Here is a 25,913-nt window from a genome sequence, read left to right on the forward strand (position 1 = left end):
GACCGGCATGTGTTCATGACCTTAGTTAGCCAGCTGTCTGCTCTTTGCTGCAAAACTGCTGAGCTCAAACTGAACAACAACAGATCAGTTGATACTCAAAATATTTTTAACATTATTTGGTGTTTGCAGACAGTTAATCAGATTAAGGTGCAAAGACATTAATATAATATGCATATACATTCAAGTAAATCAAAGGTTTCAATATACATGTATCAAACAAGCTTGAATAAAATACAATGAGGCATGGTAATTTAGAATTTTTTTAATTAAATGCAACACGAATGCAATAAAATTAAGATAAATAACATATTTTAACAGTGGAAATATCTTAGAGTTATATTCCCCACAAGGTCAAAAAGAACATCCACCGTAAAAATCAGTTCCAAGTGGGTCTCAAATTCAGGCTACACAATGATTCTATTTCCTTTGAGGCTTGGCCAACTTCCTGGCACGCTGGTGGTGCCAATGCTACCATATCAAGCGTTGAATCCAGTGTTTGTTTATAAAAATACCATTTTTCTTTTTTTTTATAGACCCAGAAAGTGACATTACATTTATTTTCACATCAGATTTCTTAAAGCTTTAGCTTCTGCAGTGTAACAGCAACAATGTCTTTAAAAAAGTAAGTCATCCTTTAGGATTGAAAGGCATATCTGTCCTTTTTCACAATTCCAACACGGAACAATCTGTACAGGCTTGCATATTGAACAAATAAGAGTACAACGTTGACAATGGAAAAGAAAAAGAAAAAAAAAAAGGAACAATTTTTGGCAAAGCAGGAAGAAAAAGTGACAAGAGGCAATATTTTAGATTAGATCTGTTTTAAACTGCCCTCACTTACAGGTTATGATTGTCCTTCATGATCACGTGACACAGGACAGCAGGAGGCTTCAAGTGCTGGATGCGTCTGTTCACGCTTTACATTTCCATACCCACTCCTTGCAGACATAAAATCCTTGGCCCACACTTTGCTACAACATTGCTGAAATATTGTGAGAACAATATTTCAGCTGTTTTCAAACACAAACGCATTTAAAAAGTTATCTGCAAACGTAGTTGTCAGTCATCTAAAGTACATCAGGCAAAAACATTGCAAGTGCCCCTTGTTTATGATTCAGTCTACATATTTATTGCAGCTGGAAGTATAGTAATTCCAAGGACATACTTTGGTTTGACATTTTGGAGGCCAGATTCCTTCAGTCAGTATTTAAAATTAATTTCCGGACGGTAAAACCACCTCCACATGTGCTATACGGACCTGGCACTTTTAACTACGGAGTGTTAGCTTTTTGCGCAAATTGTTACCAATTAGATCACACAAAGATGATGAAATGCAATAGAAACAAACCATTCTTTCAAAGCCAAAATCAAACTCCAAAAGAAAAGATGAAAGAGTGAACACAGACAGCCTGTTTCCTCTGACTGGACTGCATTGTGTCGGTTCTAGCGTTTGCTCCGTGAGCAGAACGTCTCCCAACCCTCCCTTCCCTCCTATACAACAGTGAAGAGGGTATTCAGTAACTAAGGTCTCCCAAATCATGCCTGTCCCCAAAACAAACCTCCCAATCAGAACAGTTATTTCATTTAAAAAAAATAACACAATCAAGAGCAATAAAGAGGATTAGAGTTCTCTCTTCATTTATATTATATTTACAGTTTGTAGTTTTTAATATATATTTATATATTTACACACATCAAATAAATCAATTGTACAACTATACACCTGAATGAGAAGATACGCAAGAGGTACAGAAGTGTATGGCTTGACTGGAAAAATCATTCCTTTTGTTTTTTGTCTGTTTGTTTTTTGTTTGCTCATAAACCGACTTATTAATATATTGACATTAGCGCCAAAATGAACGAGAAAAGAACAATAAAAAAATCCCTGGTATTGTCAAAAGAGGTCATTAGACTGTACACATATGAGAGCATCATTCAATTTAAAACACCAGTTAGGCCTCTAATCTCCAGGTTAACACCCATTCCTGTTTCTTTTGTTTGTCTTTTTTGTGGCTGATCTCTACATACAAACATGGTTGTTCACATATTTGCATACGGCAAAAAATGACCCTCTCATTCACATCTCCTCTCACACAAACATACAAACAAACAGATCATACCACAGCTCAAAGTAACAGTGTATTTGGTCCTGCTGGGATATCAAAAAGTCCTGGGGACATCAGTTTGACGTGCTTGACCAGTGAAGATCTTTCTCAAAGAAATTTCCCCAAATCCAAAAACACAGTCAGTGTTTTTCAGCTCCGATTCATTGTCGTCAGTCTAAATATCCTACTCTGAATGAGTCCAGTGCCTTTTTCACTAAAATATAAAAAAATCATTCCATGTCTGTGGAACCTTCTCAGAGCGATCACCACGAGTTGTCCTCCCCACGATCCATTCAATAATATACTGATACTCCAAGAGTAGAGATGAAAGTGGCTACAGAAACCCATGGTTGTGGGTTACACTCACTTTCCACATCATGCTAGTTTTGTAAGACTGGCCTGATTATCAGCCATTTCTTGTATCTCACGATTTCAGTAGTGCTTTCAGCCATTTTTTAACGTTAGCAGATGATCGACTCTCCCTCAGCTGTCACTAGTTGGCCACTGGTGGGGTCGTAGGTTCCAGCCAGGTAGTAAAGATCTTGACTGTTGCTGTTTGGTTTTCTGATACGGCTCAGACGCTCATATTCAGCTCGGCTTACCACCTGGCACTTATGGGAGATGGTTTGGACGTCATTTTCATCCTCATGGGAACTTTGGTACAAGGCATGCTGTGAAGAGAGAAGAAAAATAGGTTAGGTATGCAATATCTACCTAAAATCAATCAAAACCAAACAAGACCTCTGGTTACTACTGTACCTTCCCATCCCGGTGCCTTTTTCCAAGCTTGGTCTCCTCAGGGTGGTAGAACCACTTTACTTTGACCACCATGTTGCTGGACCAGGATTCCCAAAGACTCTCAATGCGACCAATGAAGGGGAGATGGGGCCGACCAGCCGAGAGGAAAACTGCACAGTCGCCAACTTGGACGGTGTCTTTCCCCCTAACAATGGCCTTGTAGAAGAGCTTCCGAGCTTTTCCTTTCAAACCCCGTCTCTGATGACAAGAAAGTGAAGTTTAAGGGACTCTTTCAGAAACTGCAACCGTCCATTTTGGACTGGCATTAAAACAGAAAAATCAGGACAGGAAATTACCTGAGTGGGGTTCCCAGACCACCTCCACAGCTGCCGTCCTGGCATGAATGAGGATGAGTTGGGTGGACCCTCTGAAGATGGTATCTTCTGTTTTTTAGAGAAGTCTTTGGAAGATTTGGACTGAACTACAGAGGAAGAGTTGTTGGCAATCTCCTTTCTCCTCTGAGGTTTTCCTGTACTACTATTGACTGCGGTCTTTGAATTAGAGATAGTCATAGTTTTGGCTCCGAAAGTGTGCCGTGGTGGGGCGGAGGGAGGTTCAGGATGCTGCTGCTGTTGGAGCAATGTATGATGAGAAGAAAGGCAACCCTGAAGCAGAAGGCGTGATGCCTCTTCTTCATCCGAACTATAGGACGAGTCATTGTCAGATGAACAAATGCTAGAGCTGGACAATGAGCCTGAACTAGATACGCTGGAGGACCCTGAGGATGATGACGAAACAGAAAGACGAGATAGAAAGCGCCCAGAGGTGCGCATTGCCGCCCTTCTAGCATCTTCTTCCTCGTCTTCATCTTCATCCATATCTGAATAGGAGCTTAGGCAGTCGCTGTGGCAGTTTGGCCCATAATCTGCATATTCAGTAAGCCCGAGACCCTGAGGGTGCTTACGCATGTCTGAGGAACTTTTGAGAAGATGGCAACTGTTCCTTTTGGCATCTTTGACTAGAAGAACGGACTGGGAGTAGCCCATTGTTGAGGTCAGTTCTCCTATTCCTTTGGCTCCAAAGCCCTTTTCCATCCGTCCACCTCTTTGTACCTCTCGGTTTCCAAGAAGCAACAATGCTTTTCCGTTCTTAGTTTTCGGGGACGTTACCCCTTCATGGTCCAGTTTGACCAGAAATTCCTTCCTGTCTCCTGACTTTCTACCCCGTAAGCCAGGGATGCCTTTGTGACAAAGAGGCAGACCTCTTGCCAACTGCTGATTTCCAAAGGAAGTACAACCATTCGCAATGCTGCTGAAGGAGTCCACCTCAAAGGAAGTGCTGAAGATGCCTTTGGCTGGAGTGGTCACGGTGGAGCTAAGTAAGGGGAACATGTCTGACTCCTTTCCCCTTAGAGCTCTCTTTGTTAACCCATTAAACTGGAACAAATCCATGGAGGGTTTCCTCCTAGACATGGCATCAACCGGCCAGCCAAGAAGAGGGGAAGCAGTTTCAGTCACATTCTCAGATGCACAGCTCTTTGATGATGCATTGACGGATTTGGGTCTTCCTGTTGAGGGAGACAAACAAAGGTATTGCTATGGGGATGTAGGAAAACAACCGTTCCATCAATGCTCACTTATTTGGATTTTCTAAGCTCTGTTACTACCATACTACCTTTAGTCCCTTAGAGAAAACAGATACAAACAGATATGCCTGACAGCGGAACATCTGATGACTCCATGTTGTTATATCTTTGCAGATAACATCTGATGAGTTAGAGCTGCTGGACTGGTAGTTCAGGGCTTTAAGTTAGACTCTATACTTAAGTGGCGTTCAACCTTGAGGCCAGTTTCCCTCATCCATTTGTTCAGTCAAATATGTCTCATTCCATTAGTCAACCAAACACTGATCTCATCAATGCTGATGTGTTAATTGCACAGGGTGAGTTAAAGTAATGAGCGAAAATGTTTTTTTTCTCTCGCATTTACACAGATTATCCAACCTTACATCTGATAAGACTTTTAGGGCTCTTGACAAACATTAAATAAATCATTTTTTGGGAGTGCCAGTTCCAGGAACAAGAACCAAAGAAAGTAGTGAAGCATTAGCCTTAGGGACAAACAGGTTGAGAAACATCTACCCAGCAAGTTTCCCTGACAGTCCTTGTGATCAGTGTGTAAAACACTAAATCACAAAAACCCGTTGTGGAATCTTGTTTGATATATGTTTCTTAATGTGCCTTTGATGTTTAATCTCTTGCATTGTAGGTTCAACGTAACACTTTAGGGATATATGTGAATTATGAGAGATTTTAATCTTAGAATGCAAAAAGCATCAGATTAAATTGTATAACCCAAAATATTTTTAATCCAACCAATGTGGAATTTGGGAAACCATAAGAATGTGGATACTGCAGCTGTCATCACGCACCTGGCTTGGCTTTCACAACATTCTTCCTGGGCTCTGAGTTAATGGAACACTCTGAGGACACATCAGCCTGTTGAGTCATCTTCTCTTGAGTGGAGGTCTTCCTTCTGCGGCAGCTAGGTGAGACCAGGTGGGCTGGTGATGGCTCTGCACCTGCAAACCATCAACAATGCCATAGGCTTAATGACAAGCATGGAAACTTGGCACAATGTCGAGCATTGCTAAACACGAGACACTTTGTTTATACTGGAGATGAAATGTGTTTATCTGCAGACACGTACAGTGGATTTGGTAGCCTGGCGGAAGCAGGCGAATATTCGAAAGAGAAATCCATCCCCGGTCTCCATCGTCAAACTCTACCATGATGCAGCCCTCCTTCTGTTCCTCACCTGGACTTCCTGTGGAAGACACAAACATACAGCTCTGAACCACAAACATAAATGATTAGTAATGCAATTTTTTTTATTTAGATATGGATTATAATCCTTATATATCAAGAAATAATGAAAAAAGGCAACATTATAGGTGATGGGTATCTAGGTTGCTTTTGAGTGTAGACGGAGTGTGAGTGTTTGCACATGTGAGAATGATCTCACCTTTACGGACATATCCAGGATACAGACAGCGGGAACGTTCACTCCAGTAAGCGCACACTCTTGTTCCAGCCGTCAGAATTTCCACCGTCTCAGGCTGCACATCTAAAACCTGAAACACATGGATGACTTTAAAAATTAACCTACATATTTTGCAGACAGGCAGCTTATCAAGCATAAAAAGTTAATTTAGTTAAAAGGCACACATGAAGAACATGAGACACGTCCACTTTGCAAAAGCATAGATATCTTTGAGGCCCTCCCCTTAAGGCAATTACAACCATGGGTATACCTTTCTCAAGAGACGCTGTTGTTTGATTTTGTTCCCATTGACATTTTCTAATACTGAACTAGAATAAAAAGAGAAAATCAGCAGCACTGAATGGGGTGTCTGCTTTGAAATAATGGAATAAAAGAACAGAAAGGTGAAAAAGGCCTAAATCGATGACTTTATTGTGAGGCTGCCAGCTCCCCTCCCACTACACAGAACACATGCACTGAGGGCTCTTTCAGGCCCAGTTCAAATGGGTCTGCTGTAGATATGGCCTTTCTGACAGACAGAACAAACGGCGAGCTGGGAACTTTTTGCCCTGGATATGCAGGTAGTGGTGTTGGAAGCAAACGACTGATAAGATGTCTTGAAAGCAGCACAGGAAAAAGTGGGTATCACTGCACTGGGGTGGGAGGGGGGGGGGGGGGGGGGGGCTAATGGCTAGCAGTGTTTCCTTTAAAGTTTTTTGTAGCCTGATTCCCCTTGCCCAAACATTGCTTCAACCAATCACATGCGTTTGGGGCAGGACTGTGTTTATATGACCTAATGGCAAATGGGGGAATGCTTAGGCAACCTGTTTGAATACAGTCATTATATAAGTAATTCACATGTGTAGAAATGACAGGATCCAGAGAAAATGGTGAGTAATACAGAAGGGACGAGCCCCTCAATTGTTACGACCCTGTCTAGGGTAACATATTGTATATTTATTTAGTTTTTCTTTTGTTAGGGAATTTAGTCTTTTTTGTTAGGAGCTAGCTTGGTGTTTGTTTGTTGTTTTGGCCTTTGTTCACCCCTGAAGTTGAGCTTTCACTTGTGGTTCTGTAAATAAATGTATAAAGGATCTTTGATTGTCGATTTCAGTTTATGTTGTGGCCTTACCCTAGACAGGGTCATAACAAAACCAAAAATATTTGATTACCAACATTCTTCAAAATATTCTTCTGTGTTTTGCAGAAGAAAGATATGCATACAGAATTAAAATAGTTTTAATGCATACAGCATTAAAAGATTTTAGCCATTGGTAATGGATTGGGATGGACTATGAAAAGTGGGATTTACACACCAAAATTGACCAGACAAAATGAATTTGAATTACCGAAAAAAATACGGTGAATTTTGGTTTCACGTTCAAGTTTATGTAAACCAGAGCTGTGCTTGCTTTGTAATTCCACTCTAGATCCAGTAATGCTGATACATAAACATACTCATAGGAACAATGCTGCAGGCTTATGGGCAAGTCTAATTTGTTGGAGTAGAGTGTAGCGTTCAATGTCAAATCTTTTACTCTGCTAGCCTTCTCATTCTTTCTGTTCTCCCAGCTTTATCTCTCCCACAACTATGCACAATCGCATCCAACACTGACACAAATGACAACCTCCTCTCTTTGTTTTGCATTTTGTAAACAATCAAGAGCTTTTTGTGTTGCAGCTTGTGGATTGTATCAAGAAGAGATATCTTCAGAAGTTTTGTGTACTGTACTGAATTTGAGAGTTGCACAGAGTATGCTCATTAATACGTCTTTGAGGGAAACTGGGGACGGGTGGGTAAAGCTTGCAATAGGCGGTCCCTAGGCAGCGAGACTCTTTTTTTCAGCCTATGATACTGAGAGAGATGAATGAGAGAAGTAACGCATGTAATATATTCAAATTAATGCATGCCAACAAAGAGCTGTTGGTTTACGGTGTGTAATCAGCTCCCTTTTTCCCCGTCGGCTTAGATAAACTATGCGTGTAAGTGTAACCCCCAGTAAATAAAAAAGGGATAAAACATGCTCCTCTGTACGTCCTCCTGGGGGGCCACGCAGAACTAATAAGGAACAGTTATATACAATCACAACGTGAAACTGTATATGCAGGAATCTAATGGACTGCTGGACCGCATTAGAAGCAGCTAACGAAGGGTACCGCCTAAAAAAAGGCTATATTAGCGAGTTCCTTGGGTTGTCTACTTTTCTCTATCACAACCAGATGCTGAAATGTTCCTTTACAGATGAATTTGATGCTCAATGAGATAAAAAAATAAGCAATAAAAGACGCAAATGTGAAAGAATGCCTGAGAGTCCTTCACACATTGATCATGACAGTTTACATGCTTCATGGCTAAGTATATATGCCTATCAGTGCACACATGCTCACACAACCTCAGATGCTATGTTCTTAACTGTTTTAGCAGAGAAAGTCACTGAGCTGGGCTGGATTCAGCCTTGAGCTGATGGGGCTCTTGGGGGAGAACAAGGGGTCTGTGAGAGCCTGTGAGGGTGGCCTGAAGGGCTGGTTCGACCCTAGGCCTGTATGGGAAGATGGAGGAGGTCTTTAGGGGAACGAGTCCCCTGAAGAAGCTTTTTAAAGGGTCTCACCGCTTCCTGAAGCAGCTGCTCCAGAGTGTAGATCCTCTGCCTGTTTCTGCGCTCTCCTTCAACAACAACACTATAGCTGAAGAGACAGAAATAAAGAAAGATTTTTTCATTATTTGAAATTCTGAATGTAATCAACCATCCATCCATCCATCCATCCATCCATCCATCCATCCATCCATCCATCCATCCATCCATCCATCCATCTATCTATCTATCTATCTATCTATCCCTTCATCATTCTATCCATCCATCGTTCAATCCATCTATTTAATTCTCCATCTTTCCATCCATGTATATATGAAGAGTTAATTTGCAAAAACCGATAAACGCCACTTTAAAAAAAATTGAGCTGATTGCCATGCATTATTCTCCACATATAGCGCGATCTGAACCCTAAACACGTTTTGTCAAAAAAGACGGTTTTGTCCAGTTTCAAGGCATCGTGAATTCACGTTTTACTGCAGAAGCCAGCAAACCGATAAGTCCATTTTAGCAAATCAGCACGCTGTATTCAGGTCAGGTGACAAGGCTACTGTCACTTTGAAAAGACGTGCTAGCTGAAAGGAGTTTCGTCAAAGCTGACTAAAAGTGATCAAGGACGGATCATTTCGACGAACATGAACCTGTGATATCTTCTTCAGGGCGAAAAAGGAAAATAAAAGCTGAAACGTTTTCACGGAGCCTTGCAAAAGCAGCACGTTACAATTGTGAGGAAAAAGCTCCGTATTGCGTGTAATCACATCCATACAGTTTATGATCACAACAACAACAACGTTTGTCAGGTATTTACATTGTCATCTGAGGAGATTACAAAGATTAAACTAATGTTTTTTTTGTTTGTCTATCTATCTATCCAGCTGTCTGTCTGTCCCTTGATCATTCTATCCATCTAACGTTATCTAATCCATCTATGTATTTAAGCTCCATCCATCTATCATTCCATCCCTCCATCATCCATCCGTCCATATATCTATACATCCATCCATCTGTCTATCCAGCGGTCTATCTATCTATCTATCTATAGATCTCTTCATCATTCCATCCATCCAGTGTTCAATCCATCTATGTATTTATATCTCCATCCTTATATCTATATATCTATTTATTCATTCATCCATCTTATGGAAAATACAGAGTGGTTGTCTTACATATCAGGTATGTCCAGTGTATGTACATAGGCAGCATACAGTAACTCGTCCTCTTTTGAGATTAACACTTTCAGTCCGTCCCTCAGGATTTCTTTGGTGAGAATGCAGTTGGGCAGGGCTGGTTGTGACAAAGGCAGATTAAAGTAAGAGGGCATCCTCCTTTTACCACATGCATATCCTGTCTCAACATGCATGCAAATGTAACAGCATTATGCATGTTTGTTTGTATATATCTTACCTGGTAGTGCACTGCCCATTGGCTCTGGTTCCTCCTCCTCCTTTTCTTCTTCCTCTCCCTCTGAGAAGCTGCTGTCGTCATCCATCCAGAATCCCTCATCGGCAGCAAAGCTCTCCAGCAAACGACTGACTGCTCGCCCCTTAGCCTGCTAACAGTCACGAAATTACATGTGAGTCCCTCTCTCATGCACACACACACACACACACACATACACACACTCGTAATGGCCCCGGAGAGAGTGATTCAGGGCTCCAACATTCATTCAAACTCCCATCCAAATATATCATAACCTCTCGCACCTTAACAGGTCCATTCTTGAGCACTCGGTACTTAACATTGCTCAAAAAACTGTCATATATTAATGTGATGGAGGTTTCGTCACTTGGGGTGATGCTGTTCGGTTTTCATTTTACAAGTGTGTCTCTAGGGTGAGGCCCAGGTGAAGAATGATGCGTGTCTTAGTTCTCTATCGCTCTCTTTGAGCAAAGCAGGAATTTTTCCCGCCCGCTGATTAGGCAGGCAAAGTCCCCTCGCATGCCTCGCTGATGACCTCACAATGATGACAGCCTTGATGCCTATGGTGTAAATCCTTTCAAAACTATTGACTGTTTTATTTAGACAATGCATGATTCAGCCTGTGAATTAGCAGGCAGATCCCATCTTATCTTTATTGTGAGCAGATTTACGAGAGCCCCTGACAGGACAAACCACGCGAGATTGCATTACTTTTTATGGGCGCCAAGAGGGCAAGGCAGATAGATCTAGGCCACTAGGGGGTAATTCGCTATGTGGCGCAGCAGCCTCGCTAGATCTCAACAACTTTCATTAGAACTCTAATAAATAAGCTCAAAAGTACCTTGCATTGCTGTTCACCAGTAAACCTTGTGTTTTGGATGCCTACTAGGTGTTTTAACTAGCTTAGCCTAACCAGTAAGACTTTTAATAAAAGTGGGAACCATTCCATACCTGCTTGTTTCTGATTCGTCTGCTCCAAGTGATGTCATCATACTGAGACGACAGTGCTTCTAACCAACAGCTTTTCCTCTGAAACAACCAGAGGGAACACGTTAGCACAGTTAGACCTCCATAGAGCCTTGTTTGTAGCTATAGTATTGCTATAAATCATAGATATACCTTTCCAAGAAGCACAGCGCTCTTCCTGGTGGTCTTTTCTCGTGGAGTAGGTGAGGTATTGAGAACCCTAGTGTGGTCAAAGGTGTTCTCCCTTGACCCCTCTCTCCACTTGGGGCCAGTCAATCTCCTCTCCTCCTTCAGTTCTGAGTGGTTATGGTCAGCACTGACCAGGGCCGGCCTACAGGGGGCCTTCCTTCTCTTCACCTCTTCTTTAGCGATGGACACATTCATAGACCCTGAAGGGAACACAAAAAGAGCATTAAGTGTGAGAGTGAAAAATGAGTGTTTGCAAACTAAGGTGATATCTGTTCATCTCTGCTGTCTAATTAAATAAGGATGTAACATTTACCGAATCCTTGTCTTTCCGTTTTGTTCTTGGCTTTGTGATTGGCCTCAAGCCTCACGATGGAGCACTTTGAAGGATGGCCGACTCCAGACAGTTGCTCTTTAGATGATAGATTCTTGATGCCCTCTGCCCCTTCTTCGCTGTCATAGATGCCGTCATCTTCCTCCTCTGTGAAAATGATAGATCGATTGAATGCATTGACATCTTGACTGGACTACAGTTCACAGCGGGCATCTGAATCGGTCATGGTGAATGCAGCCTGACGCTTTCTCTCACTGTATGATTTGTTCGATATTTAGCAAAGTTCATGAAATGGGTGCCAAATGTGGCTGTGACTGTCAACGTTCACAGGAACTGTGGCGGTCAGAGAAGTCTAGTCACTGACAGGTTTGACCACCAGACCTTTGCTTCCCACAAGTGTCTGATTCCTGTTTACAGCCACATATACATGATTATTCACAGGTTTGGAGTCACTATAAAACTATGTTTTTGAAAGAAATTCACCAAGTATCAGCAAAAATGGCAAATGATTATATTTCTATTTGAAATGAATTCTGTTCTTTAAACATTCTAAATAATTTTGGAATAATACACATAAATCGCTGAATGAAAACACTAAGATGAAAATATAATTAACATTTTCTGAAACTAATACACTTTCTGCACTGAAAACTAAAACTTTTAAAAAATGTTGGTAATTGAGATGAAGCTGAAATAAAATATATATATATAAAAAAAAACTAAAACTGAAACTTGGCAACTAATGTAAGTATTGAAATAAATAAATAAGTTGAAGTGCTAAAATTGCTTAAAACTAAAATTGAACTAAAAATAAAGCTACTGAAAAGACAAAAATATATAAAAACCTGAAAAGATTATTTAAAAAAAGCTTATACAAAATGTTAATACTCTGATATTATATAAATAATCTTAAAATCACACTGTTTCCCAATGCCTACAACTTAATAGAAACAGTTATTGACACCTTATGCATTCTAGCTGTCATTTTATTAAGATATTCAGATAAAGTTACATCTCATGCTTTCTGTGGCATTGTTTTTGAATCATTTTGTATTTTGTACTGTATTTTTGATCACTTAAATTTGAATTTCTTTCAATCACCTTTTTGAATCACGTTTGTGATTCCAAATCTTTTGACCTGTAATGTACGCACAAAAAGTCATGCTCGCATACTTGGGTGTCACAGATACGTATTGGCAGATGCCGTCTGTGGGCTATGTGTCTCACATAGAGCGGAGATGGCACGGTGGCAGCAGTGTCGGGTGTCAACCCAGTGCTGACACACTTGTCACTTACAAGGCGCTCGTCAACACTCTCGTAAGCTCGTGAAATGTGAAAAGGATAACTTTCAGGGCAATTAACAGAGCAGCGACAACACCGCCTAGCTCGACCGCAGGCGTAGCTCACATTAGCGTTCATTACCGCCATGATTTCATCTCCACTTTGTTCACTTACTGAAGTGTGTTTGCAGGCAGTGTGGACTAAAACGTAGCGGAACTGGGGCAGTGGAGGGAGTGCATCTCTTTTTTCCCTGTAGGTGTGGCATTCTAAACACAGCATGACGCAGGCTAGCATTACGGCTTGGGTTTTGCCCAATGCATGCCTGAGGAGGTGTCGTTAATTTTTTTTAATGGCATGACAGTCGAGCAGGGAAATGAGAGGATCCGCTGATCGTCATGGTGGGATGCATCTCTCTCAGCCCATAACTTACCTGTGTCGCTGTCAGTGGGAGAGATGTCCTTCTCGGTAGCTTCTAGTTTGCTATTGGTCACAGCTGTATTGCATAGCAGCTGCTGAGTTCGGGTTGGCATTAGTGAGGAGCTCAGGATGGCCTTTGACCTCGCACCTCTTCTTATCATAGTCCCCTTCCCATCTGATCTCTGGTGGACTGCTGCTCCACTGCCTGTTGGGACAGATTAATTGTACATTAATCTAAAATAATCTAAAGTTATCTACATATCAATGCAATTAAAATACCTGTCCTATACATCTAGCATGTATTATGTTTACCTGTGTCACTGTGCTCTCCAGTTTTATTACTATGTGTGTGTTCTTCTTTTCCACTGTGCTCTCGGGACAGATGTTCAGTAATGGCGCTTGGTGTATTGGTTTCTCTGTGACACAACAGGTTCACCAGTCTCGATCCACGATTGGCTTTGGCTTTCTGCTTCAGCTGTGAGCAAGCTTTCTGTTTAAACTTAGTGCTGAGCAGTCTCGGCCTGCCTCTTGGCCTACAGTGAGCCTTCATCTGAAACAAAGAGAGAAAGAGAATTAAACTAAAGGCAAAATTCAGTTGCATTATTACAAGACAGTACAAATGTTGATGTTTCTCAACCAATCCTTCTCTAAATATTTTAATTAATTTTGTCATAACCGAATGTTTGTCTCCTTCACTAAAATTCATAGTCCAAAATCAGCATTCAAAATCTTACAACAACGGTGACATAACTGTGATTTTGACAAACTGAATTGTGATTGGTCTCATTTCTTATGTTTATTTGAATGGGTTTTTAATGTTTTACCTGTATTTAACCATGCAAGTCAGAAAACAACTAACCAATAGAGGGAAACAGTGTTAAGCATCATGACAACAGCAAAGTTTAAGGTGGTATTTCAAAAAACAGGAAGAATGGACTTAAAGGGGTCATATGATGCGATTTCAAGTTTTCCTTTCTCTTTGGAGTGATACAAGCTGTTTGTGCGTAGATGAGATCCCTAAAGTTGCAAAGACTAAAGTCTCAAACCCAAAGAGATATTCTTTATAAAAGTTAAGACTCGTCCACGCCCCCCTAAAACAGCTCATTCAAATACACCCCACGTGTCTATGTCACGATGTGGAAATATTTGTGTAATGCTAAATTGTGATTTGTCTCTTTCTTGCATTTATTTGAATGCTACATTGTGATGGGTCTTTATACATTTTTAACCATGTGAGAGAAGAAATAACTGACCAACTGACAGAAAGCAGTGTTGAGATTCATGATAATAGCAAAGTTTAAGATGACATTTAAAAAAACAGTAAGAATTAACTTAACTATTTAATATACATTCAAAATCTACCTGATAACAATTATTTAAATGTGATATTTGCACACAGTTGTGACTGTTCTCTTCGTACATTTAGCTGAATGCTAAAATAGATAAGTCTTTCTATTTTTACATGTATTTAACCACGTGACAGAAATCCAACAAACCAACAGACAGAAAACAGCTTATAACAGCATACTTAGGATGACATTTCCAAAAACATAACACAGTTTTTCAGCCGTTTAAAATTGATTAGCTACAAACCTGTGTGCTACTGAGATGGTGGTAAGGGCTACTGGTCATCCTTCTCTTCTTCCTCTTCCTGTCTCCGCCTCCAGTCAAGTCCTCCGCCGTAAGCAGGCCCGGCCCCGCCCCCGCTCCAGCCAACCTGTCCATCACAACAGAGAGGTATTCATGAGGGGAGAGAAGAACGAAGGATGAAAAGGAGAGATCAGAGGCGAGCGGAGGGCTTGCCTTCCCTCTCTGTGGCTCTCTAATAACCTTCTTTTCAGGCTTTGATGAATGGAGAGGCAGGGGCCTGGTTCCCCGCTGCACGCTTGAAAAATTGGGATCTGACGCCAAACCGAGAAATATCTGAGAGAAGTGCTGGTAAAGCAACCTCCCACTCATAATTTTGTTTGTTCTTTTTTCCTCGCTCTCCCTCATCTCAGTCTCTCCGTCTCTGCTTACTCCTTTTCCATTCTGTGCCAATGGTTTCGGGGCTGTGAATTCCAGCATTACATTAATAAAAAAAACCTTCTCTGTCTTATTACCATATCAATGCATCTATTCCTGCACAAAGCAGCACAATGCACAGGCCTTCAGGAGGGCAACGAGAGTGAGTGGGTGTGTGTGTGTAGCCAACCATCTAGCAGACCTATTACACTGAAATAAGGCTCATACACTCGCTCTGCGGCAATCAGCATCTCGTTTTGCAGTGTGTAAGCATCAGTGTTTTTACTCCAGAGAAGCAGACAGCTACTTCAAACCCTGCCACGGGCTGCCTTAGTCGGTGCTCGGGGCGGGGGGTGGCGGCACAGACATCAGCTGGCCTGTCAGTCACCGGGATGATTGGCAGGTGAGTGTCGGAATCAGTGTCGACATGTGGTTGGTGAATTCCAGCCTTCCTTCTGTGTCCTAGAGATAGCTATAGTCAGTCACTTGCAAAGTGACTCCCGAGTCAAGCCATGAAGACATTTTTTATTTTTCTAGCTAATCGAGGTGCCACATCACCAACTTGACCCCATGATTTCTACAATGTTGGATGCTGGACTGTTACCCAGCATGCACCACAGTATGCATAAATCACTTACTGTCTCTTTGTTTTAATGTTAATTACAATTTATGCAACTGCATTGTAGTGTTTCCTTGAGTTGCGCTCAACTTATTGTGTATCAATTTAAGTGTATCTTTACCATTATGACGTGTATGATGTTAATGGTTATATGAAAGGTTCTTAGCATATACTTGTTCCTATTGGTCAGAAATTCTAATTTTAAAATATTGCTAATGGCAACATCTCCTAATTTATACATCATATAATTCTGCAACATAAAAGTGGACCAGTTTTGCATGGTGCGTCCCAACTGGGCGTACCGTTTATTTGTGTGACTCACTAATAGTGAAGCACTGGCCAAATTGATCGGTGCATAACCAATCTGCACTGTCCACTGGGTTGCACATGGACAATTTGTCATGAATAATTAATATAAAAATAATTGATTAATGAATAATGAAATACTGAATCATTTGTTCAGCTGAACAACGCAGTCTTGTCCTACTTTTGGAGCATTTGGACTCCCATACAACTAGCAGCTAAAAAAAAAAGTCTGCATGAAGATGAAGAAGATTAGTTTGGCATGCATATGCGAAGAATAAACATATCAAAACAAAATAAATACATGTGATATTTCAGGATTACTCATCCAATTAGAAGAAGACCTGATAGAAATGTATGATGCATATACACATGCATGAAGGCATTCGTTTAGACAGACACACATTCACCGTACAGGACCAGCATTGGCTGCGTTGTGTTCCACTCTTCCTGTCAGCTGTCTGAACACTGGCTGTCTGCCCTTTACTCTGGCCGGTGCTGTCAGAAAGAATCAGTGTCCTCCTCAATACAAAGAGCCCCTGCTTTATCTGGAGATGGAGGGAGGATCCCGCAGAGACAGAGAGGCACAGATACATGACCAGGACAGATGGGTGGAAAAACATAGACCGTGGTCCAAAAGCCTCAGCAGAACATAAAGCCCTGGTCTACAATAATGTTTGTGTGTGAAAAGTCATTTCGATTTGCAGACTGCAACTTTCTAAACTAATATAACAGTTCATAATGCTCACCAAAGTTGCCAAATACACATCTGCAAAGGTTGAGTAAACTCATCATGAGTCTGTTTTCATGTCTTAGGGCTTGTAGGTGAGATAAAACATACTATCTAACTACCTTTGAAACAATATTATAGTATTATATATAAAATTAATTTAATGTAATTAGTATAATAAACATATACAATTTATTATCTATTTTATTATAGATATTTAATAAATAAATTAGTTTTATGCTCACCAAACATTTACCTTAAATCAAAAACAATATTACTGTGAAATATTAATGTAATTGAAAATATGTGAATATATTTCAAAATGTAATTTATTACTGTGATGGCAATATTTTCCAGCGGTTGATTTTTTGAATTACTCCAGTCTTTAGTGTCACATGATTGTTCAGAAATCTTTCTAATATGCTGATTTGGTGCACAAGCGACATTTCTTATTCTCATGGGTTGTGCAGTTTAAAACATTTTTTAGAAACCATGACTATTTTTTTTAGGATTCTTTGATGAATAGAATGTTTAAAAGAGCAACATTTATTGTTAATAAACATGTTTGTAACAATATAAAAGTCTTCTCTGTCACATGATTTAATGAGTCAGTGCTTTAAATGACTCAAAATGTTTGAATGGTTTTAAATTCATTAAATATCTATATTTATATATAAATATGTAATTTGCTTGTGCAAATAAAAGTCATTATGGAAATTAGTATTACTATGGACAAATGCAACTTAGTCAGCGTAAACAAAACCAGAAAAGCCAGAACACCACTCAAACAATACTATAGAGAAAGAGAAATGGCTCAAGATCAAAGAGGACACAAATGAGAACAACTGATGTAGTGAAGTGAAAGAAAGAAGAGAAAGAGAGAGAGCAATCCAGCGGGAGTCACTCGACTGACCAGAGCTGGATCAATGGACACTAACCTCTATCGACCTGCTACCACATGCAACATGAACATGCCCGTCTATGCACCATTCTCCAATAAATTCATCCAAAAACATTATATTATCACTCCAAATGCTCCTTCAAAACACACCTGGAGATTAATTATTGTTTTTTGGGGAGACATTGCAATGAGCACAACAAAACTGAGTGGAACTGTAGGAAATGTCTTAAAGAACAAAAGCATTACCAAGAGTAAACTGTTCAGCTCTGAACAGAGTAAAGAGAGTGCCGAGTGCACTTCCCTTTCTCCTCCTTGTGGCACAAGTACATCTATCTATAGATCCTCAACTACGGCCTTATGAAGTCGTTAAGGCCCTGTTTTTATCAAAACAGAGAATAAAGTTTTGGTCTGTAGCAGGTAGGTATTTTCTCCCTGACCGTGTGCATCTCCGATTCACTTCTACTGCATTTAAATGCCACAGAGTCTCTAAAACCCCCAAGGCCCAGGAGACCAGGTAACCGTGGAAACCTGATTAGTAACCCGACACCAGGTCCAAGGCAGGGTTTGGTGTGCGGTTGCTTCGGCTTGATGAGGACTGTGGCATGGGCGTCTATTAAAGAGCAGAGCTGACAGCCCCCCGCCCTCCTCTCTGCTCTGCCTGTCGCCACCCAAAGGCGACCTTCTGACCTCCTGACCCCGAAAGGCCCCTCTAGTCCTTATGTCAACTCCATGTCACATTCCTGCTGTTGAGAGAGAGAATGTGTGTGTGTGTGTGTGTATATATATGTGTGTGTACTTGAGCGAGCATGCTAGTAGGAGAATTCTCAGTCCTCTAATTACAAACCCCTTCCCCTCAGAGAGGTCAGGATTACACAGTAATGCTATTCAGGGAAGGGCATTGATTAGCAAGACACAATCATCAAGAAGAGAGAGAGAAAAGAGAAGAGGAAGACAGCCAAAGAGAGCAGGAGAAAACGGTCATGTGTGTGTGCGTGTTCCTGCCATGGTCTCCTTCACAGTCCAATAATCAAATTCTAGGAACTGAAAAAGATGCTGTATGTTGCTATTATTTACCATTGAAACCCTCAATCATTCCAGCAAATGAATATATATCGGCATAAATCCCAGCATATGAACATTCTGCTGAGTTTTCATATGCAGGAAACCGTTTGACAACCACAAAGTGCCCAAATATGTTTTATTTTGGTCTAACCCAAAACACTTGGGTAAAATGTGTACTTTTGCTATTTTTCACCTCCTTAAAATAAATGTCACTTGCTTTCATGTGTTAGCTAATGTAATAAAATGTACACAGTGTCCTATATATATTTTGAGGCTAAAGTACAATACCATTTAAAATTTGTATGATTTTTTAAAACGTATCTTATGGTCAACAAGGCTGCATTTATTTGATGAAAAAAACAGTGAAATATAGTAATATTATGACATTATTGCAACTTAAAATAACTGATTCTATTTTAATATATTTTAAAATATAATTTATTCCTACCTCATTACTTCAGTCTTCAGTGTCCCATGCTCATTCAGAAATCATTCTAATGTGCTGATTTGGTGCTTAAGAAACATTTCTTATTATACCAATGTTGAAAACAGTTGTGCTGCTTAACATTTAAATTTTTTCAGGATTCTTGGATTAAGAGTACTGCATTTGATGAAGAACCTACATAATGACCATTAAAATATTCTATAATTTTTGCAAAAAACCAAACACTTGTCTAATTTGAGTTAAAATATGAAAAAAAATTATTTGAACAAGATGAATTTGCCTGAGAAGCAACACTCCTTAAGATATGTGGCTTGTTTTTTAGTGAATGTATCTTTAATGTACGTGTATTTTGTCTGCACTAACACTCAATTCAAAAAGTTTAAGAAGTCTGCAGTGCAGCCAGACAAGATACACTTATATTCAAGATCTAAGAATCTATGAAAACAAGTCTTAATATCTTCACCAGGGTTGCATCATAAGTAAATCTGTTTTTGCATTTTGTATTTGTTGGTTTTACTCATTTTTAGATATTTTTTCCTGGAAAAGTCAAAGTCAAACAAGTGTACTCCCATGGCCTCTTGGGACAGTAAAGTGTTCATCAAAGAAAACCAAGCATATTCAGACACAGAGTTAGGTGTGGTCCAGTCTAAAATCTGCAGACTGTGCAGGTCGCCAACCCATGCTCCCAGGATGCACTGGGGCAAAAGGCGCAGCGTGCACACGCACACATCACATGACAAGCCTGTTCCTCATGCTCAGATGGGATTTGATCCTCTTGGCAATGCCGCAACGACCCGTCAACACCCTTAACCTTGTGTAATGACCTTTGACCTCAAACAGATTTGGCCCGACGCCGAAGGATGTTACACTTTTTAGTACGCAAATGCATGAGGGGAATGAGAGATGGAAAAAAAAAACACAGAGCCGACACATAACCTCAAATCCAATAATGCAGACAAACACTACAATAAATGTTACCGTTCAATTGCTCAACAATTCATGTTGTCTGCCATCAAACTGACGTAAACCATGATGAGAAAGTCAAACCTCGGCTTCTCTCTGCCATTCCCTAAAGGGACTCTAAAAAAGGCTTTTTATGACTCGGATAAATTTTAGTGGCGGGAAGTTGTCATTTGTTTTATTTGGCAGGGGAGCTTTATTAACGACAGGGATAAATGTGCGCTGGGTATAGCATGTGTAATTAAGCTCTGGCTCCTGCTTTTCATTAGCACGCTGCTAATCAACCAGGCTAGTAATAAAATGGGAGTTTTGTTAATCAGGTAGGGTAAACTTGATTTGACCGAGTTTATCAAAATGTCTAAGGCCTGGCGTAAACAGAGGTGTATCTCAGGGGAAAACGCTCATCCATCAGAGTGATAACTTAAAGCCCTGACTTGGTGCAGGCAATTGGTCTCCGTACTTTATCAAATTAATATCGCAGACGCGTCATGGGTTAGAAGGGAGTCGCAACACTTGTAGATAATCAATGGAAGTTGTAAATATGATTAATGACGGCTCTTTGCACTGATTAAGTACTTAGTCTGCCTTATATGAACTGATAGGAGCCTTCTAGACTTATTTACATACACACTCATAATACGTGGTAGCGTCGGATTGCACATACACGTACAAAATGAGTTCACAAACATAATCTTTCAAAACATCTCCTATCTAGACTGTTATTAATGCATGTGAAGCGTTTGGCGACAGGTAATGAATTGTTTCCTGAGCTAGGCTTCATACTGGTCACAGTAAAGTACTAATTTAATCCCAACTTTTCCTCTAGAAACTGTGGAAGAACATTTTCATTATTACTATAAAAGAGCAATAGAACAATAACACTATTTACTGCTCTGCAGGATTATATGATTTTAAATGTACACACACAACTTGTACATTTATACTTGTGAGAACCTCCTATACTTATACAGCACGTACATAAGGCTAATTACAACTAGATTTTTGTTAACTAGTCGCAAGGAAAGTAGTGAGAAATTTTTTCTTCTGTATTGTGACATTTAACAGGTTATCAAAAAAGTTAAAAAAATGATTAATTAATATATGCATCATTGGAATCAATAAACCAAAACACAAAGTAAATTACAACTCTATTGAACTATAAAATTAAAATATGAATTAGAGGAATATCTCCAGAGAGTCAAAGACACAAAGCAGAGGCATTCTGACCAAGTACGGGCTCAGTGAGCACAGACTAGCCATCGAGCCCGGCAGACACAAAAAGAGCTGGTTACCCAGAGAGCAAAGAGTGTGTGTTCACTGTGAGACGGGAGAGATCGAGACAGAGACACACTTCCTACTTCACTGTTACCAATTTAAATCAATCAGAGACATATACATCAACAAATTCACAAACATCACAAGAACTTTACAGCCATGACTGAAGAAGAACAAATAAAGATAATACTAGGAGAGGGACAGACAGCAGCACACGTGTAGATGTGCCACAGCCTGAGAGACAGCAGGTGAATGTACATAATGTGTGTAATATGTGTATTATGTCAGACCTCAATGTGTTTCCCTACCGTCTACCACAGTTACCCTCAGCCTGTGTGTGTTTATATGTTAAACATTGTGGTATGAAATGTTCACACAAGTTCTTATTTGTTACACTGTTTATTTAAGTTTATATTGTTATAATGTTTTTATTCTATTATTTTTATATTTTCATTGTTATTATATTTCTCTATATATATTTCAAGCTTTGGCAATATTGTATTTTTTACAGTCATGCCAATAAAGCAATATTGAATTGAATTGAATTGAATTGAATTGAATTGAATTGAAAGAGAGAGAGCGAGAGAGAGAGAGAGAGTGAGAAAGAGAGAGCTGGGTAGATTACTTACGAATTGTAGTCCATTACTGATTCCAAATTACATGACAAAAATTGTAGTTAGTAACGTAATCCATTACATTACACATTTTAGGTAATATAATCAGAGTTATTTTTACATTACTTTTAACGTAACTCGTTTATCACATTGATTTAAATAGGATAATATTGTACTACTGATATTAAAATGCAAAGAAGATATATTCATTTTGTTGTTATTAACAACATAAAGTGATGCTATTACATAACATCAAGGTTTCCCAAACTGGGGTTTGTGAAAGAACTGCAGGGGGTTTGTGAGTTTAATGAAAAGCTAATAATTAATTAAGTCATAAAAATGTAAAATTAAAATAAATAATTTTAAAATAACTTCAATGAAAATAAAACACTTACCAAAAATGAAATATGTTTTTTGCCTGCATGACACAATTTTAGAAAGGAAAATTTTAAAATTTTAAATAATTAGGAATTTATTGCTATTGTGTGAATATATGGAATCAAGTAATCAATAAAAAAGTAACTAGTGTAATTACGAGTATTTTAAAATGTAATTTAATCTAATTACAAATACTTAATTTTCTGAATCCTGATTATGTAATCCTGATTACATGTAATCAGTTACTACCCAACTCTGTATATACTGTAAATTATATACAGCTGCTAAGGTGTATATATCATGTTGTCAAGCCTAGATATGGCCCTAGATATGTCACTTTTTTAAATCAATTTGCTAGGGTAAAATCGTGAGTCCAACTTCTTAGAAATACAACAGCATAGTTTGAGGTATCATTAAATTTAATTACAACAAAATCATGAACCTTTCTTCTATCAAGGAAAGTTTCTGCAAGTCAGTTGTACTGCATTTGTACTATATTTCAGGAATTTGGCCTTGAAAAACACGTCGAAACTGTAAGTACAGTGAAACTAGTACAAAAGGAAACACTCACTTGACTTTTTTAGGGGCATCTGTGGGGATAGGGGGTGCCGACGTGGACTTGCGCTTCCTTGGCCTTCCGGGTCCTCGACGAGCCGGACTGCGTGAGGTCTCTTCTTTCCTGTAAACACACAAACACGCGCACACACACAGCCTGTCAATCACTCTAATTCACATTAACGATGTTGAATGGAACGAAACACTAAGCCATCCTAATTGTGAGAGTGGACTAGAGGAAAGACTGAAGCACAGCTCAGGCTTATGCAAAGAGGGCTCAGCACACACTGGGTGGTCTCAGCAGAGCGTTGCGAGGGGACAGAGAAAGAGCTGGAGAGGGACTGTGAGAGTGTGTGTGCTGGAGGATCGAAGAGAGTTCGATCTCTCCGCGCATGTGTGTAAATGGGTTTTGAAAGGTGTGCGGAGTGCATTTATATGTGGAGGGTGTGTATTTGTGAAAGTGGTCTGTGGTTTGCTCACTGGTGGTCATGTTTTCTCTGTAGTTTGGCCAGCTCCCTCTGTTTTTCCTTGTAACACCGCTGCAGTTCTGCCAGCCGCACACGCATTGCTAGCTCCTCCCGGTCCAGCGTTTCCATGGTACCCTTAACAGGACACACCTACACATGGAACGAATAATCTCCAGTGAGTTTATAGTTTCTAAATGACAGACAACATTGTGCCGCTTTGTATGATTTCTTTCTTCCGCAGAACACAAACGGAAATATTTTGAATAATGTTCACAATATTCTTTTCCATACAGTGAAAGGATACAGCGATTGAGTTTTAAAAATGATCTTTAAAATTGGTCCATATGACTCATGCGTTATATTTCAAATCTTATGAAACCAAACCATTTGTGTAAGAAACAAATCGATATTTGAAAATAATCGAATTACAATTTTTCTGATAAAAATGGCAATTTTTTGTGTTGGCAGAAAAAAGCAGGGAGCCATTAAAGCTTTTCTTTTGTTGAAAACAGCTGGTTTTTGAGTCTTATTTTAAGTATGGGAAAATTGTTGCCACATGTTTTATTCCGTTAATAAATTAAAAAATTTAAAATACATAAATGTTAATAAATAACCACGAGTTACGTGTACCGGTTCAGGACGTGGCATCCACTTGCACTTCCTTCGCAGATTGAGGATTCTGCGAAGGGGTGGAGTTGAGTCTACTGGTATGGGTGGGACCAGTTCCAAGGCCCGGGCGGCAGCTAGGGTCGCCAAACTTTGGAGGTCAAAGGTCAACATGTCGTCTTCTACACAGAATGAGAAGAAATAAAGGAATTGAAGGAGAAATCACATCATCTGATCTTACAATGACAGAAAAGAAGAATATACAGGGAGACATCCATCTAGGATGGGATGTCCGATTCTGTTTCTAGAAGGCCAACTTCCTGCAGAGCCTGGCTCCAACCTGGAAGCTTCGAATAATTCTGAAGACCTTGATTGTATTTAATGAGATTTTAAGCAAATTTGAAGTTCATTTGAAGCCAAAGTTCAAAACCCAAAGAGCAATTATTCAAGGGATATTTCACCCAAAAATGAAAATTCTGTCACCTACTCGCCTTCATGTCGTTCCAAACCTGTATGATTTTCTTTCCTCTGTGGAACATAAAAGATGTTTTGAAAAATGTTGATAACCAAATCATTTGAGTTAAAACTGACTTTCAAAATTGTCAAAATTTTTCAAAATATCTTCTTTTGTGTTCCACAGAAAAAAGTCAGTTATGCGGTTGAGTAAACAATATCAGAATGTGCCCTTTTGGTTGAACTATCAGTTGACCAATTGATCATTGATGCATGTCTGAGATGCATTAGGATATGGTCACATGTTTTTTTTTTGTTTTTGTTTTTTTACCCTTTTCAAATGTGGTTTAAGGGATAGACCCGGTTTACATGTGTATTTAGTGAAAATCACTCGAGACAGATGTTAATACCAGGTGTAAACAGAGGCCTCTGTCTCTCCATGTATATTCAAAAGTGACCTAGCAAAACAGACATCCAGCCTGTCCCAGAAGATGCAAGCAGAAAAACCTGTAAAGGAGCAAAAATAAAAAGAGTCGAAGAGAGAGAGAGAAAGAGGAAAGACTCAAACGGTACAAAGCCGCCTCCAAGCACGCCGCTGTTTCCTGACAGCACTTTGTGCTTTCAGAGGCTGAATGAGCAATGATGATAGCTATTAACCAGAGAGCTTATCTCTGTACATGAGGCTTAGATGCCAGGAGCCATGTTACAGAGAGAAAGAGAGAGAGAGGGAGAACGAGAGAGAGAGAGATGCAAAAGGGCGAATTCTCAACATTTATCACTGTCATTAGGGCAGGCCACATGCTCAGACTCCACTCAGCCAATGAGGCTCGAATATTCATGACAGCCAAAACTGGCCTGGGGATACTGAGAAGACTGCACGAGTGTGTATGTGTGAGCAGCTGTGTCTGTGTTAGTGGGTGTCCACGGCTCGCTATTTTGTTGCGTCACGGCAAGGCAGGGGCACAGTATGGTATTGGCGAGGAGAGAGACTGAATAAGGGGGGAAACAGGGAGGGAGGGGAGGGGAGACAGGCAATAAGAAGTAAAGTGTTTATTGAGCTATCTATTTATTCGCAAACATCCCCTCATTACTAACATGGAAAGAATCCAATTTTCTCCTCCGAGGGGAAATGCATGGTGCACGAGCAGACCTGCGCGCAGAGGGCAGAGAGCAAGAGAGAAAGAGAGCAAGAGATCAAAACCGAACGAGAGGACAGGAGAACTCGGGGGAGAAAACTGTCAGAGAACATTTTATCAAAAAAAAAAAAAATGTTTTGCATTAAAAAATAAATAAAGCCTATTATTAAGATCAGGTGAGGTGATCAGGTGTGTTGTGACACGTCTTTTAAAAGTTGAAATTCTTTTAACGTGGTGCTTTTAAGCCACAAAATGTTGAAAACACAACAAGACGATGCAACAAAGAAATCTGTCTAGCATGTTTACAAAGAAAGACATTTTCCCCAC

The 25,913-nt window shown here is 39.9% G+C and overlaps 1 protein-coding gene across 1 annotated transcript in view; it reads right to left on the bottom strand.

The window, feature by feature from the left end:
• Positions 1–248: 248 nt before the first annotated feature.
• LOC306857960 (BAH and coiled-coil domain-containing protein 1-like) overlaps positions 249–25,913 on the bottom strand; it is a gene marked incomplete at its 5' end in the record, with an annotated part of 96,988 nt that continues 71,323 nt past the window's right edge. Inside the window, 18 exons of the mRNA XM_079398266.1 lie at positions 249–2,776; positions 2,865–3,101; positions 3,200–4,410; positions 5,274–5,423; positions 5,552–5,668; positions 5,867–5,975; positions 8,494–8,569; positions 9,642–9,759; positions 9,880–10,024; positions 10,846–10,923; positions 11,014–11,249; positions 11,363–11,527; positions 13,092–13,283; positions 13,391–13,628; positions 14,672–14,795; positions 22,941–23,048; positions 23,405–23,541; positions 24,022–24,179. Coding sequence (XP_079254392.1) covers positions 2,567–2,776; positions 2,865–3,101; positions 3,200–4,410; positions 5,274–5,423; positions 5,552–5,668; positions 5,867–5,975; positions 8,494–8,569; positions 9,642–9,759; positions 9,880–10,024; positions 10,846–10,923; positions 11,014–11,249; positions 11,363–11,527; positions 13,092–13,283; positions 13,391–13,628; positions 14,672–14,795; positions 22,941–23,048; positions 23,405–23,541; positions 24,022–24,179 — 3,809 coding nt within the window. The 3' untranslated portion in view covers positions 249–2,566. The remainder of the gene's footprint in view (positions 2,777–2,864; positions 3,102–3,199; positions 4,411–5,273; positions 5,424–5,551; positions 5,669–5,866; positions 5,976–8,493; positions 8,570–9,641; positions 9,760–9,879; positions 10,025–10,845; positions 10,924–11,013; positions 11,250–11,362; positions 11,528–13,091; positions 13,284–13,390; positions 13,629–14,671; positions 14,796–22,940; positions 23,049–23,404; positions 23,542–24,021; positions 24,180–25,913) is intronic.

The sequence above is a fragment of the Barbus barbus genome, assembly GCF_936440315.1.
Source record: "Barbus barbus genome assembly, chromosome: 38".
In the NCBI taxonomy this organism is placed as follows: Eukaryota; Metazoa; Chordata; class Actinopteri; order Cypriniformes; family Cyprinidae; genus Barbus; species Barbus barbus.